The sequence below is a fragment of the Pantherophis guttatus genome, chromosome 12, assembly GCF_059756535.1.
Source record: "Pantherophis guttatus breed Tessera chromosome 12, ASM5975653v1, whole genome shotgun sequence".
NCBI classification, from domain to species: Eukaryota; Metazoa; Chordata; class Lepidosauria; order Squamata; family Colubridae; genus Pantherophis; species Pantherophis guttatus.
The window spans coordinates 6538447-6552811 of record NC_142074.1 but is presented as its reverse complement, the minus strand read 5'-3'; the positions used below and the strand labels follow the sequence as shown (position 1 = coordinate 6552811).

The window sequence follows — 14365 nt, the reverse complement described above, 5'->3', positions numbered from 1 at the left end:
AATCATGTGTACAGTGAATATAGGTAGTGTTGTGGCTCCGATCCCTGAGCCCATCTTATTGGAGGAAGAAGGCTCCGAACATGAAGGAGAGGAGCCAGCCAGGCCTCCCTCTCCAGGCCCCTCCTCTCTGGCTATGCCTCAGGTGTCTGCCGAGGGAGAGGAGATTGATCAGGAGCCAGGTGTCTCCGATTGCAGCGATGACGGTGATACGTCGTTCCTGGATTCACGCCAACGAAGGCGAGATAAACGTTTGCAGCAGATGAGGAGGCATGCCAGGGATTAATCTGAGTCACTGGACCACACCCCACAGGCTATATAAGAGAGTGTGGTGGCCATTTAGACTCTGTGACGGACAAAGCTAACTTCTGGCTAGTCACCTTGTGTAACGCCTGAATCTGCTGAAGGTTTCTGTTTGAGCTGGACTGTTTTGAAAACTGTGTGTATTCGTTGGTGTTATCTGGTGGAGGAACACTCCCTCTTCTTGTAGTAAAGCACTTGGCAGACGGTTATCGTATTGCTGCCAAGTTCCTGATAACGAACCTGGTGTGTGCCGAGTAATTCTTTAACCCCTGGCTGGCTGTTTGTGTGTGTGTGGGGACGGGGACAGAACAGATAGGGACTGAGCACACAGCCCTGTGGGGAGCCAGTGCTGAGCTTCAGGGGGTGGATATGACAGACCCAACCATCACTGTTTGTGGCCAGTCCCTCAGAAAATCTTTGATCCAGTCACAGAATGAAGAGGGAAAATCCAAGTCAGTCAACTTTAGAGAAAAGCTTATAGAAAGGATGCTTGGCAGAATGGTATTGAAGGCCAAGCTATAATATATGAAAAGCATCCTGACATAGTTACCGGGTTTCTCCAGATGGCTCACTACAGAATGTAAAGCAGTAGCTATGGCATTATCTGTTGATCTATTCCCTCTGTAGGCAAACTGAAGTTTATCAAAGTCCAGTGGGAGGCATGTCCTAAGGTGTTGGAGAACCAATCTCTCGAAGCATTTCATCACTACAGACGTTAGTGCGATAGGTCTGTAGTCATTTAGGCAGTTAATTGCTGTTTTCTTCGGGACTGGGACAATAGTGGCTGCTTTCAAGCATGATGGAACATTGGCCGTTTGCAGGGAGATGATCCTTGTCAGGACCCCTGATAATTAGTCGGCACAGGTCTTTACCACTATCCCCAGCACCCCATCTGGACCTGCAGCTTTGCTGGGATTCACAGTCTTCAATACAGCTTTTACTTGGTGTTCGTATAGGGTAAGTGGTTGGGAAGCAGAAGGCTGGTGGGCAGAGGCTACGGGGTCTGGTCTTTTCACCTCGTAGCGGGCAAAGAAGGTGTTCAGCTCCTCTACCAACGAGGCATCAGCATTGACCATGTTTAAATTAGTTAGGTGCTGCAGTCCCTGCCACACTTGCTTTGGGTTGTTGTCTGCTAGATGGTTCTCCACCTTATGTTTGCATTGTTGTTTTGCCATCTTAATGCCTCTTCTGAGGTTTGCTCTGACCTCTATATCTCTCACTGTCCCCTGCCTTAAAGGCAGAATCCCGGGCTGTCAGAAGCATCCGTACCTTGGCAGGCATCCAGGGTTTACAATCCCCGTAGACTCTGGTGCACCTGTCTGCTGTTACACTATCAGTGCACACTTTGAAGTAAGAGAGTACAGCATCAGTGTATTCATGCAGATCTTGATGTTCAAATACACTCCATTCAGTGGTTTCAAAACAGTTCTGCAGCTGACTGAGAGCACCCTCTGGCCAGGTTTTAACCACATGGTTTGAGGTCCTGGGCAAAAAGAGCACATGGAGTGGAGAGAGGGATATATTTATACACTCTCTTGGGCCCTGCCTTAGAATTTCTTGTTCCTGTACAAGAAATGTATCCCATTGCCTGTCAGACTCCCAGGGGGCTGGGGTCTTAGCTAACTTTGTAGGCTGTAGGGTAACTTGAGTCCCAGGCCTGGTTGAATCTTGCTGGGTGATGATGTAATGAAAGGGCTTTGGTCAATTCCTATTATGGTTTAATGGCTTTGTCCTGGTTTGGATCTTGAGTGAGGGCTAATCCTATCATGTCCTGAGGGCCATGTCTTTTGTGTTGTAGATAAGCTGGCCCAGCCTTTTGTCTTGTAAATAACCAAAGTATCTGCTAGGGGCAGGGAGCTGGGGCTGAGTTTCTGTCTTAAGATTTCTATTTCTCTTTTTAGGGGAAATATTCTGCCTTTTTAATATTTCCTAGAATATTTCATTTTTCTAGGAGAGGGGTGGGTGCGAACTTCCTACAGGACAATGAGCAGTGTAATAGCAGGGTGAGGGTAACAGCCATATAAATAAAAATCAAACTAGTTGAAAGTTGAAACAAACAGAGATAGTTGAAAGAATATCAGTAGCACTTACATTTATATACCACCCCATAGATGAAGATGTACACAGCCAAAACTGAATCCCAATGTGGACATAAATGCACAATCAAAAGTGGGTTTCAATACGTGCATGCATGTTCAAAAGTGAATCAGTGCAGACAGTGGTGACTCAGAGCAGTTTATAAATTATAATTTATAAACAAGATTATAAAACAAGTAAAATAGTTAAAATATTAAAACCTTAATGCTCAAAAGTGAATCCCGGTATGTGCATGATCAGAAGTGAGTCCCAAGGCAGACATGCACAATCAAAAGTGAGTCCCATTGTGGATGTACTCACTGAAAAGCGAGCCCTGGTGCATGCATGGTCAAAAGTGAGTCTGTGCACAATCAAAAGTGAGCATTCATGCATGCCTATTCAAAAATGCCTCCTTTCAAGCCTGATTAAACATTGCATCTATGGTCTGTTAATTGCCCCGCTAGCACCAGCTAGATTGACAGTTCTTGCTGGCTGGGGAATTCTGGGAGTTGAAGTCCACATAGTTTAAAGTTGACAAGGTTGAGAAACACTGGATTAAAGAATAGGCTGACTCAAAACTTTAATCTCTGGTGATATCCTTTTACCAATGTTATTAAAGATCATCAGGATAAGATTCCTCAGGATGATTCCATACTTGGATTTAATCCTAAATTTCTGTACTATGACCATGTTTGTTGATTATCTCAGTAAAATTTAAAGGATGCCATCTATATGCTTTGCAACTGCTTCTCATGTAAATGCGGATGGCATGCTGCAATGGAGTACAGAGCTGCATGCACTTCGTCAGAGCTTAATCCCACAAAGAGATGACAGCTGTATTTGCTGGTTTTCTACCTCCTGTCATTGATGCTCACAGTCAAGCTGTGTACAATATTAGAATGCATTGTGTAAAATTGAAAGTGGGATACAAATTATGAAATAGTTAAAATGCATAATCCAGCAGCTATGAGTTAGTTTTAGTTTTAGTACATGCCATAAAATTTATCCCTAATAATTTTAACCATGTAATACCAGCAGTAAAATCCTTTTGTGGAAATCTGACTCCTGATAAAATGCATGATTGCCTTACCTGGGTTTTGCAGAATATTCATAGGAGTCAGGGTATTCACAGAATGTGATAAAAAAAAATCAAAATGGCATTTGCAACTGTGCAATCAAAGAGCCACCTGTCCTCAAGTAGAGTTTTGCTTGCCAGTTTCCTTGCAAGATGGAGCCACTATCTTGACTATTTGGACCACGTGCTGCAGACATGTGGTCTGTGACCACATCTCCATGGACATGTGGTTGATGAGTATAGTTTGACAGTTTGGTCTTCAATACACTTACTCAGAAACAATCTTTGCAGACTTCCATAGCTCTTATATAATCTTATTTTACATAATCTATTTTATAAGCCAATTGAACTATTGTATCAAATAATTAGGTATTTAGGATTGCAATGTCCTTATTTATTCTCTTCTGAAAATTCTACAGCTTTTTAAAATGACTCAGTCTACAATTCACATTCCACATTGGTGGCTAAAAGGCGATGCTTTGTCTCTGATTTAAGTGCACGCCTGCTGAGTTGATTGACAGCAAGGAAAGCAGGTGGCCAACCCATCATGCCATTTTAGATCATTTGGTAGAGCACTGCGTTGCTTTTAGGTACGATGAGAATGAGTGGGTGTGCAGCATAGCCATTATCCCTCTTTCAATCTACAGTTGCCATTACTGGCTATTGGTTATACTGAGAGCAGCTGGTGGAAATTATCATCTAACACAGTGGTCAAAGTGATCCACAAGAAAATTTTGGTGGTCCGCAGCGCACCTGGGTGGAAGAGCTGCTCCGAGATGAGCAATGGCTAGTCCTGTGACTAGAGCTCTGGAATATGGGACTGGCCAGGCAGCTCATGGTGGGGCTGTAAAACTCCGCCATAGATGGAGGTTCGTACAACTTGCAACTTTGCAGCGCAGCCCTTGCCGGCCGGAATGAGGTAATGGTGCAAGAAGGGGTGGCGGTGCAGGCAGGCCGAAGCAACGGGTGGCGGCAACCCCAGGCTGTTTCTTCCCGCTGCTGTAGATTCCTGTCGGCTGAACCCACCAGGGGCTGTTCTGCCCCAGCTACGGATCCCAAAGAACACAGCACACACAAACTCTGAACAAAACTTAGCTTACTCAAATAACACAGTTTTAGCAAATACCGGCTGTTAATAAGGGTTCTTAACAGCCTGCCAGAATTCCACAGATAAGATAGTCAGAATCTTACTGAAGTTGGCAGAAAGCCCAGAAGCAAGGTTGCAGAGAAATCCCAATGTGATGATTAGCGAACTAAAGTTGTTTCCTGCAGCTTGTTGCAAGCTGCGTTCGTTCTTAAGTAGGCTAAGGGAGTGGCCAATTAGCCCCAAGCCTTACCCTCGAGGAGACCTCCTCCTGAGGAACCACTCCTGCCTTCTGACAGCTCTGCGTGTCCGTGCATTGAGAAGAGGCTCCTCCTCTTCCTCCTCTTCACTTAAAGGAGCCTCTGGAGGTTCTGAAGGCCCTGACTGAATCCCTGCCTCTGGCACCACATCTTCTTCAGCCTCCTCGCTGTCTGACTCGAGCGCCAGCTGCACGGGCCGATGGCGCAGCACCACACCAGCCTCCTCATTGTCGGGATCAGCAACAATCCACGCAGGCCGCTGGCGGGCCACAACAGTCCCCGCTTTGCTCTCCCTTCCCAGTCACTTCTCGCCTGGCCTGAGAAGGGAAGGGCGGGGGATGGAGATTTGCTCTATATTCCAGAGCAGGAGTGAAGCTTCTTCTCTTGCTGGATCTCACGACCCTTTCTTCCAGTCCTTGTTGGTTCTCTGCGTGCCTCGGTCTCTCGGGGAGATACTTGACTTCCTCTCAGCCCCAAGACACTGGCTGGCCCATGAGATGAGAGAGAGAATGAGAGAGAGAGAGAGAGAGAGAGGGAGAGAGAGAGAGGATGAGAAAGAGAAAGAGGGGAAGAGAGAAAGAGATGAGAGAGAAAGAGGGGGAAGAAAGATGAGAGAGAGAGGGGAGAGAATGAGAGAATGAAAGAATGAGAGAAAGTGGAAGAGAGATGAGGGAGAGGGGGGAGGGAGGGAGAGAATGAGATAGAAAAAGTTTGAGGGGGAGAGAGAAAGAATGAGAGAGAATGAAAGAGTGAGAGAGAGAAAGAGAGGGAGAGATGAGAAAGGGAGAGAGAGAGAAGGAGAGAAGAAGAGGGGGAGAGAGAACAAGAGAGAATGAGAATTAAAGAGGGTGAGAGAGAATGAGAGAAAGTGGAAGAGAGATGAGGAAGAGGGTGAGAGAGAAAGAGATGAGAGAGAGAAAGGGGGCAGATGAGAGAGAGAAAGAATCAGAATGAGAGAGAATCAGAATGAGGCAGAGAGAGAATGAAAGAGAGAGAAAGAGACAGAATGAAAGAGAATGAGAGAGAGAATCAGAATCAGAATGAGAGAGAAAGAGAGAATGAAAGAGAGAAAGAGACAATGAAAGAGAGAGAGAATGAGAGAGAGAATGAGAGAGAATCAGAATGAGAGAGAATGAGAGAGAGAAAAAGACAGAGAATGAGAGAGAGAGAATGAGAGAGTGAGAGAATCAGAATGGGAGAGAGAAAGAGAGAGGGGAGAGAGAGAGAGAAAGAGAGAGGAGGGAGAGTGCCTGAAGGATCCCATCCTGTCACTGGGAGACCAGGCGCTTCAGCAAGCGGTGCACTGGATTCGTATTAGTGGTCCGTGGGATTTAAAATTATGAACTTGGTGGGTCCAAAAGATTGGGGACCCCTGGTCTAACATATTTGGAGGAAACAGTTTGCTGTAATGCTTAGAACACCAGGCTGGAAACTGGACGACTCTGAGTTGTAATCCTGCCTTAGGCATGAAGCCTAAGGGTGACCTTGGGCCAGTTCCTATTTCTCAGCCCTGGGAAGGTGGAAATGCCAAAACTAAACCATGCCAGGAAAACTGCAGGGACTCATCCAGTCAGTCTCCAAGAGTCAACACTGCTTTGAAGGCATCAAAAAGAAAGGCCTCCCCCCGAAGCAATAATGTATTAGTAATAATTCTTTTCTTACAAAAGGATACAGAAGCACAGTTGTAAATAGTAAGTCATGTATATTTTCTCATCTTGGAGAGAGAAATAAATTCACCTTTGTAGCTTCTAATGAGTTTATTTTTAACCTCAGTGAGGATATATGTTTCTTTCTGATGCAGGCTTTACAGGACCTTGGCTGTTGCAAGCTGGTCGTTCAGGTTGGCCGAGGCAAAGAATGTCCAGATTCATTTAGCACAGCCACATTTACTCTGGAAGTGTTCAGATTCAAGAGTTCACTTTCTGAAGATGTTAAAAAAGCAGATCTGGTCATAAGCCACGCAGGTAAAGCATCTCAGTACAAACACCCGGTCTCTTGTAGCCAACCTTTGCTCACCCCATCGAAAAGAACAAAAACAATGTAGGAGGATAAGTTGTCTTTATACGGGGAAAAGTGGATCATTTATTTACATCCTTTATTTATGTAAAGAGTACTGCCCCCTGGAAACAAATATGAAGGTTGATTTAAAAGAGAAATGTCTTATGTTCAAGGGAGATACAGCTATAGAGATTTTATTGTATTTATGGTCAGTGAGCAGTTATAAACAGGTCATGAAACAGTCATGAGGGGCTGCCACAAGAGGAAGGAGTCAAGCTATTTTCCAAGGCACCCAAAGGGCAGACAAGGAATAATGGCTGGAAACTGATTAAGGAGAGATTCAACCTAGAAATAAGGAGAAATTTTCTGACAGTGAGAACAATCAACCAGTGGAACAGAAGTTGCCTTCAGAAGTTGTGGGAGCTTCATCACTGGAGGCTTTCAAGAAGAGATTGGACTGCCATTTGTCAGAAATGGTATAGAGTCTCCTGCTTAGGCACAGGAGGTGGGGTTGGAGTAGATGACCTACAAGGTCCCTTCCAACTCTGTTAATCTGTTAATTCTATATGTTTGCAACCTGAAATGTCATTTATATGTAAAATAAAGCCCAAACAAATTCTAATTTTTTAAGAAAGGAGTCTATTTCTTCTGTAGCATTAGCCAAGCAAGGTATAGTCTGAGATATGGATTTGTACATTTCTTATGCAAAACCAACTGTATATAATATATATATATATATATATATATATATATATATATATATATATATATATATATATATATATATATACACACATATACACTATAGTATATATAGGTAGAAGCAATGTCAAATTTGTGCATGTTTATTTGCTAGATTTATATTCCACCTGTAATTTTGCACAATTCAAGATCCCTCCTCCTCCTCACTCTAACTGTGAGGTAGGTTTGGCAGAGAGAGAGTAACTGGCCCAAAGACACCCAGCTAGCTTTCACACCTAAGGAGGGACTAGAACTCAGAATCTCCTGGTTTCTAGCCTGTCCCTAAGGCAGCACTAGACAAAACTGGCTGTCACTGTTCATAAAAATATTTTCCCTATTTCTTTTAACACAAACATTGAAACGTAGGTGCTATCTGGAGCATCTGCTTACTCATTACAAAACCCTATCCATCAGCATTTATAAAATGCCCAAAAGTCAGTTGGTGAATAATATATTAGTTTCCCTTAAAAGAATGAAACCATTTTAGAACCCTGATTCACTTGTAATTATTAATTGACATGTTCCAAAACATAGCTGAGACTAAAACAAAGAAGTGAACAGGACCAGAATAAAACGAAAGCATGCTTTGATTTAATACTGTAAATAAGGCATTCCATGACTATTGAATAATTTTACCCTTCTGTGACATGAAATGCAACAGTTAGAAAGCAAAAGAGTTTCTTTATTGATTTGATTTACTGAATCAGAGAGAGAGGAAAAAGAAGAAGAAAGAAAGAGAAAGAAAGAAAGAAAGAATATTCACATCCCAAGACTTTTGTGGGTAGATGGGGTGCTCAGCTCAAACACCTCTGATTTATATTCTACACTTTCTCTTCAACTCATAAAAGAATCAATTTGGCGATGGGCAAGGGAGCCTTATTTAATCCAATTTCTTATTATCCATTTTATTCCATCAACCCATTTTTGCTGAATGGCTGCTGCTATGTCAAGTAGAATGATCTGGTTCTGGTGCTTTTGCTACAGGAGCAGGCAGCTGTTTGGAAGTTTTGGAAGCTGGGAAGCCTCTCCTGGTTGTAATCAATGACAAACTTATGGACAACCATCAATTGGAATTGGCCAGGCAGCTGCACAAAGATGGACATCTCTTTTACTGCACAAGCAGGTATGGATTTTCCTAACATCCTTGGTTGCCGTGCAGATGTTCTTGGCTCTTAAGTCAAAAAATGTAGGAGTAAAACAGTTGCTTTTTGTGTTTTTAATTTCATTGTTGCTGAGGATGGTCCTTTAGTTATCTTAAGTTCTGAATTAAGCAAAATAGATAGCTCTTGTTTGTGCTATTGGGGTAATTCCTTTATTTTTTTTATTTCCTTTAGATATTTTATCTACTCAGTAATTTATCCAACCAGTAATACAATAAATTCCTTTGTCCTGAACCCTATTATAAAGAACCAGAGCAGTACATGAACTCTTAATCTTAACTTTAGTCAGGATATAAATATTCTATTGTTTAGTCAGTCACAGCTTATCATGAAGTGTATTTCCTAACTAAACTGGTAAAGTGATGCTCTGATATTTTCTCATTCATTTTGTTCAGCTTTTGGGGAAAAACAGTTTTCAATTTTGTCTATATCTGTCACCCAGCATTTTTGAGCTATAAGTGCTGAGTCAAATTTGCCAACTTCTTGTAGTCTTTTGTCTATTAGCTGGGAGCTGTCCATGGTACCCACAAGGTACCCCACAGGGACCATTCTCTGGACTTTCTTTGATATCTGCCCTCTTGTGGGCACATCTCCCTGTTCATTTGGAATGAATGTTCTGCTTGCTGATCATCACACAGAAGATTTCATGAAGATCTCATCTGCTTTTTGAACTGCTACAAGTAAATGGCTGGAAAGGAAGGTTCAAAGAGATCCAGATGATTTCTTTCAACTTAACTGCCAATTTGGTTTGAAGTGATGCCAAGTCCTCTGTGCCATGGTGTGAGGGCCAAAGGTGGCAAAGCTGAAGATAAAAAGCCTGGGACTACCTTTTTATCTTTTTTAGGAAAAATAGCATCGATTAAAATGAACGTGCTACCACAATTACTATTCTTATTCCAAGTAGTTCCCATAAAATTAGGAAAAAACTTTTTTAAAGATCTAAATAAATTAATAGCGAACTATATTTGGCAGGGAAAAAAATCAAGAATCAAAATACAATCACTGCAAGATAGTAGAGAAAGAGGAGGATTTGGACTACAAGATTGGGAAATCTACTATAAAGCAACATCACTTATATGGATCAAAGACTGGATGGAATTATGAAATAAAAGAATTTTAACATTAGAGGGATATGATTTACAGAGAGGGTGGCACGCCTTTTTATGGGAAGGAAAAAATAGACAGCATAACTATTTTCAACAACAATCAGAGATGCACTACTACAAACATGGCAAGGGATAAAAAAAGAATCATTATGACAAAATTCCAGAATGGTTAACCACAATGCATTAGGCATTGACAAAATGAAAAGATATAAAGATTTGTTAAATAGTCAAGGGGAATTGAAAACAAGGCAGGAATTAAAAGAACAGGGTACAGACATTGATTGGTGGCCTTACATGCAAATAAAATCTAGATATAAGACAGATTTGACACAATATGGATTCCAAAGAGAAGTACACGAATTAGACAAAATCCTCCAAGGCACAGAAGATAAATTGATCAAAAAAATTTACAATTATCTATTAAGATACAAATTGGAAGAGGAAGTAGTTAAGGAAAATATGATAATTTGGGTAAAAAATTTTATATATAACATTGAATTAGATAAATGGGAGAAATTATGAAACAAAAATTATAAACTGACAATGTCTGTAATACTATAAAGAAAATATGTATAAAATGTTTTACAGGTGGCACTTGCCACCAGCCAGATTGGCAAAGATGTTTCCCAATACCTTACCAACGTGTTGGAAATGCAAACAGCAAAAGGAAACGTATTACCACATGTGGTGGTCCTGCCATAAAGCGAAACATTACTGGAGTAGAATTAGATCACAATTAGAAGAAATAACCAAACAACAGATAGAGATGAGGCCAGAAACATTTTTACTAGGAATACTCCCAGGGTCATAGGAAAAAGAAATACAATATTTAATTATCCATATTATCGCAGCAGCAAGAATAATCTACACTCAGAATTGTAAAAATAATAATATACCATCCGAACATAATTTGATCAGAAAAGTTTTGGAATGTGCGGAGATGGAGAAATTAACAAAGGAGATACAAGAAAAAGAGGAAACAGAATATTACTTAGTGTGGGAGAAATGGTATGAATGGCTGGAGGAGAGAGATAAAAGGCAAGGAAAAATTAAATAAGGGTCGAAGTAGGAGTAAAAGTATAATAGCAAATATGAGGAAACAAAAATTGTAGAAATGAAATTGTGTACACGGGTATTTATATGTATATATGTAAATAAATAAATAAATATTAGAAGTATATGTACAAAAGATATTGTAGAATAAGGGAGAAAAAAATGTATAAGTAAGAAATTCTTGACTGATGCAAAACTGTTGAAAAGGAAAAAGTGTTAAAGCTTTCTTTTTGTTTTTAAAAAATGTTTAATAAAAAATATTTTAAAAAAAAGCCTAGGATTACATTAGATCATTATCAAAGCATGTGGCAAGCAGCCTCAACACCCAAATCAGAGAAATGAGCAAGATGTTTGTTATCACATCAACGGTGGAAGAAATAGAGGTTTGGTTTAAACCTTGGGGCTGTTACATATACTGTAGATGGCTTGATTTGTAGTTTCTGCTGTAACTGAGAAATTATCAGCGCTTCATTGTATAAGTAGTTCTTGACCACAATTGGTATCAGAATTTCCATTACTAACCAAGGCAGTTGTTAAGTAAGTTGTGCCCAATTCTGTGACTTTTTTGTCACAGTTGTTAAGTGAATCACTGCAATTGTTAAGTGAATCATGCAATTGTTAAGTGAAACCAGCTTCCCCAATTGACTTTGCTTGTCAGAAGCTGACTGGGAAGATTTCAAATCGCAATCAGATGACTGCAGGACATTGCAACCATAGTAAATAGATTGCGATTGCTAAGCACCTGAATTTTGATCATGTGACCATGGGGATGCTGAAATAGAAGTGCAAGGACCAGTCGTAAATCACTTTTTTCAGTGTAACTCTGAACAGTCACTAAATGAATGGTTGTAGGTTGAAGACTGTAATAAAAACAACTTATCCTTGCAATAAGCCTGAATTAATTTGTTATTTATATATAAAATGTATAGGCTTGCCTACCTTACCTCAATTTTAGAGATAGATGTATTCCATGCTCTGTTTGAAGCTCTGGCACATGTTAATGCTGACATTGTTAACAAAAGTGCAGGAGTGGTGCTGATCTCAGAATGAACAGATTCATCTAATGGGCAATGAGCAGTGTAATAGCAGGGTGAGGGTAATATATCAACAGCCATATAAATAGAAATTAAGCTAGTTGAAAGTTGAAACAGAGATAGTTGAAAGAATAGCAGTAGCACTTACATTTACCCTGTTTCCCCCAAAATAAGACATCCCCTGATAATAAGCCCAATCGGGCTTTTGCGTGCATGGCAATAAGGCCAAACGCTTATTTCAGGGTTCAAAATTACAAGACAGAGTCTTATTTTCGGGGAAATATGGTATATACCACCCCATAGCTCTTTCCCTCTTCAAGCAGTTTACAGAGTCAGCATATTGCCCACAAAAATCTGGATCCTCATTTTACCAACCTCGAAAGGATGGAAGGCTGAGTCAATCTTGAGCTCTGTCAGGATCAAACTCCAAGATGTGGGCAGAGTTTACCTGCAAATTCAGATAGTCCTTGGCTTATGACCACAATGGGACCCAAAATTTCTGCTGTTAAGTGAGACATTTGTTCAGTGAGTTTTGCCCCATTTTACAACTTTTCTTGCCACAGTTTTTAAGTGAATCACTGCAATTGATAAGTTAACCTGGATGTTAGTGAATCTGACTTCCCCATTGACATTGCTTGTCAAAAGGTTGCAAAAGATGATCACATGATGGTTGCACTGTCACTGAGACAGTGCAATCGTCATGAGTTGCCAAGCATCTGAATTTTGATCACATGATCATGGGATGCTACAAAGGTTATAATTATGAAAAACAATCATAAGTCACATTTTTCAGTGTCGTAAGTTTGAATGGTCATTAAATTAACTGTAAGTGAAGGACTACTGTATTCTAACCACCATGCTATTAGGGCTCAGAAGAAGAATTGGTAGGAATGCTGCCATCATGGTGAAGTGAATGGGGTTTGAAGAAGCAGTACACTTAAGAGAAATAAGAGTTAGAATTGATTTAAAATTGACGATCATTTGTGCATTTCTCAGACATGCTATAGTATGTCTTAAATGGAAAGCAAAAAAAGAGGGACCACTGATCATTGGAACTGGGTTTGTATAACATGCTAGGCTAAAATGAGGCTGGATAATTTGCGCTTCAGCACAGTCCTGGTCTCAGTGTGTTATGTTACCTAGGCTGTCACATTAGACCAGCATGTGACTTTTTCATTTATGTGAACACTTGAGTTTTTGAATGTAATTGATAATGTCTTAACTGTATTTGGTGCACTATTTTAAAATCATGTGGAGAATATAAAGTGTGCATTGTTTTAAAATAATTCTAAAATGCATAAGGAACAGTCTTCATATGCTACACTCTATGAATGGAAAATTTTGATGAATCAGATATCTGCATGTAGACGCATGGTGTAAAGTACTATTTCTATTGAAGCTGATGAGGCAGGAACCAAGGATTCTGAAACCAGGCAGAACTGATATGTAAACATGGAGCAAGAGCATTTGGCTTTCAGGACTGCAAGAAGGAATCCAAAAGTGCAATGTCTTGAAAAACAAGGAGAAAAGGCCTGGAAATTGAATGCTAGAGGGTAATTCATGAAGAGATTGATTCCTGGCTTTCTTGTATATACTTTTCTTTTCTACAATAAATCAGCTTATCTTTTCACAGTGAATCTGTGAAATGTTGGTTATGTGGGGCTGAGTTCCTGGAGACCTGAGATTTCTTTCTATAGCTGGTGTGAAGTCTTAGAGTTTCAAGTTGACCACATAGTCCAAGACTATAGGAAAACCAAGATACAGATGTGAGAAAACAAGTATTTCATGGTAATTTTGATAGATTATGATTTCCCCTTTTTCACAGGACTCTTGTGGAGATGCTCAAATCAATGGACTTGTCTACTCTGAAGCCATTTCTTCCTGGACAACCAGAAAAATTTGCTGCATTCTTGGACAGTGTGATTGGCAGTTAACTATGTGGATTATAACAAGAGAGCTGCCGTAGCTGAAATTGCCATAAGATCTACGCAAGTTTATAATAGTATTTGTCACCTCCAATGAAATTAAGAATTAAAGCATTCATTCAACAGGGTCAGTTTTTGTATGAAACCAGTTGATGTTTTTATACAGCATCTTGTAAACCTCAAATGGAGACGAGAATATACCTTGCCTGTCATATAAGGCAAAGAAGCCCTTGTCTTGGTTGACAGTGGACAAAGTGCCAGAACCAATCTGTGTTATGGTATTTATGTTATGTAAACTCAGTCTCATTCAATAAACCATGATTAAGCAGGATGCTTTCCCACAGTATATGAACCAAACATATGATTTTTGAATTAGGCAATCATGGCTTGTTCAGTAAACCATAATGATCAATTTAACGTTTCCTTTTTAAAGGTATCAATTTAATGTGAATAGCCAAGAGTTTCCCATGCTATTTAAATGTCTAAATCCTGACATCATTATGCATAAAAATATATAAATTCTGTGCAATCTATAAAGCTTTCTCTTGTTAAA

General features: G+C 40.2%; 1 protein-coding gene across 1 annotated transcript in view; it reads left to right on the top strand.

The window, feature by feature from the left end:
• ALG13 (ALG13 UDP-N-acetylglucosaminyltransferase subunit) overlaps positions 1-14365 on the top strand; it is a 69347-nt gene that overhangs the window by 3024 nt on the left and 51958 nt on the right. Inside the window, exons 2-4 of the mRNA XM_087877645.1 lie at positions 6597-6759; positions 8519-8657; positions 13713-13819. Of these exons, the coding sequence (XP_087733771.1) occupies positions 6597-6759; positions 8519-8657; positions 13713-13819 (409 nt within the window). The remainder of the gene's footprint in view (positions 1-6596; positions 6760-8518; positions 8658-13712; positions 13820-14365) is intronic.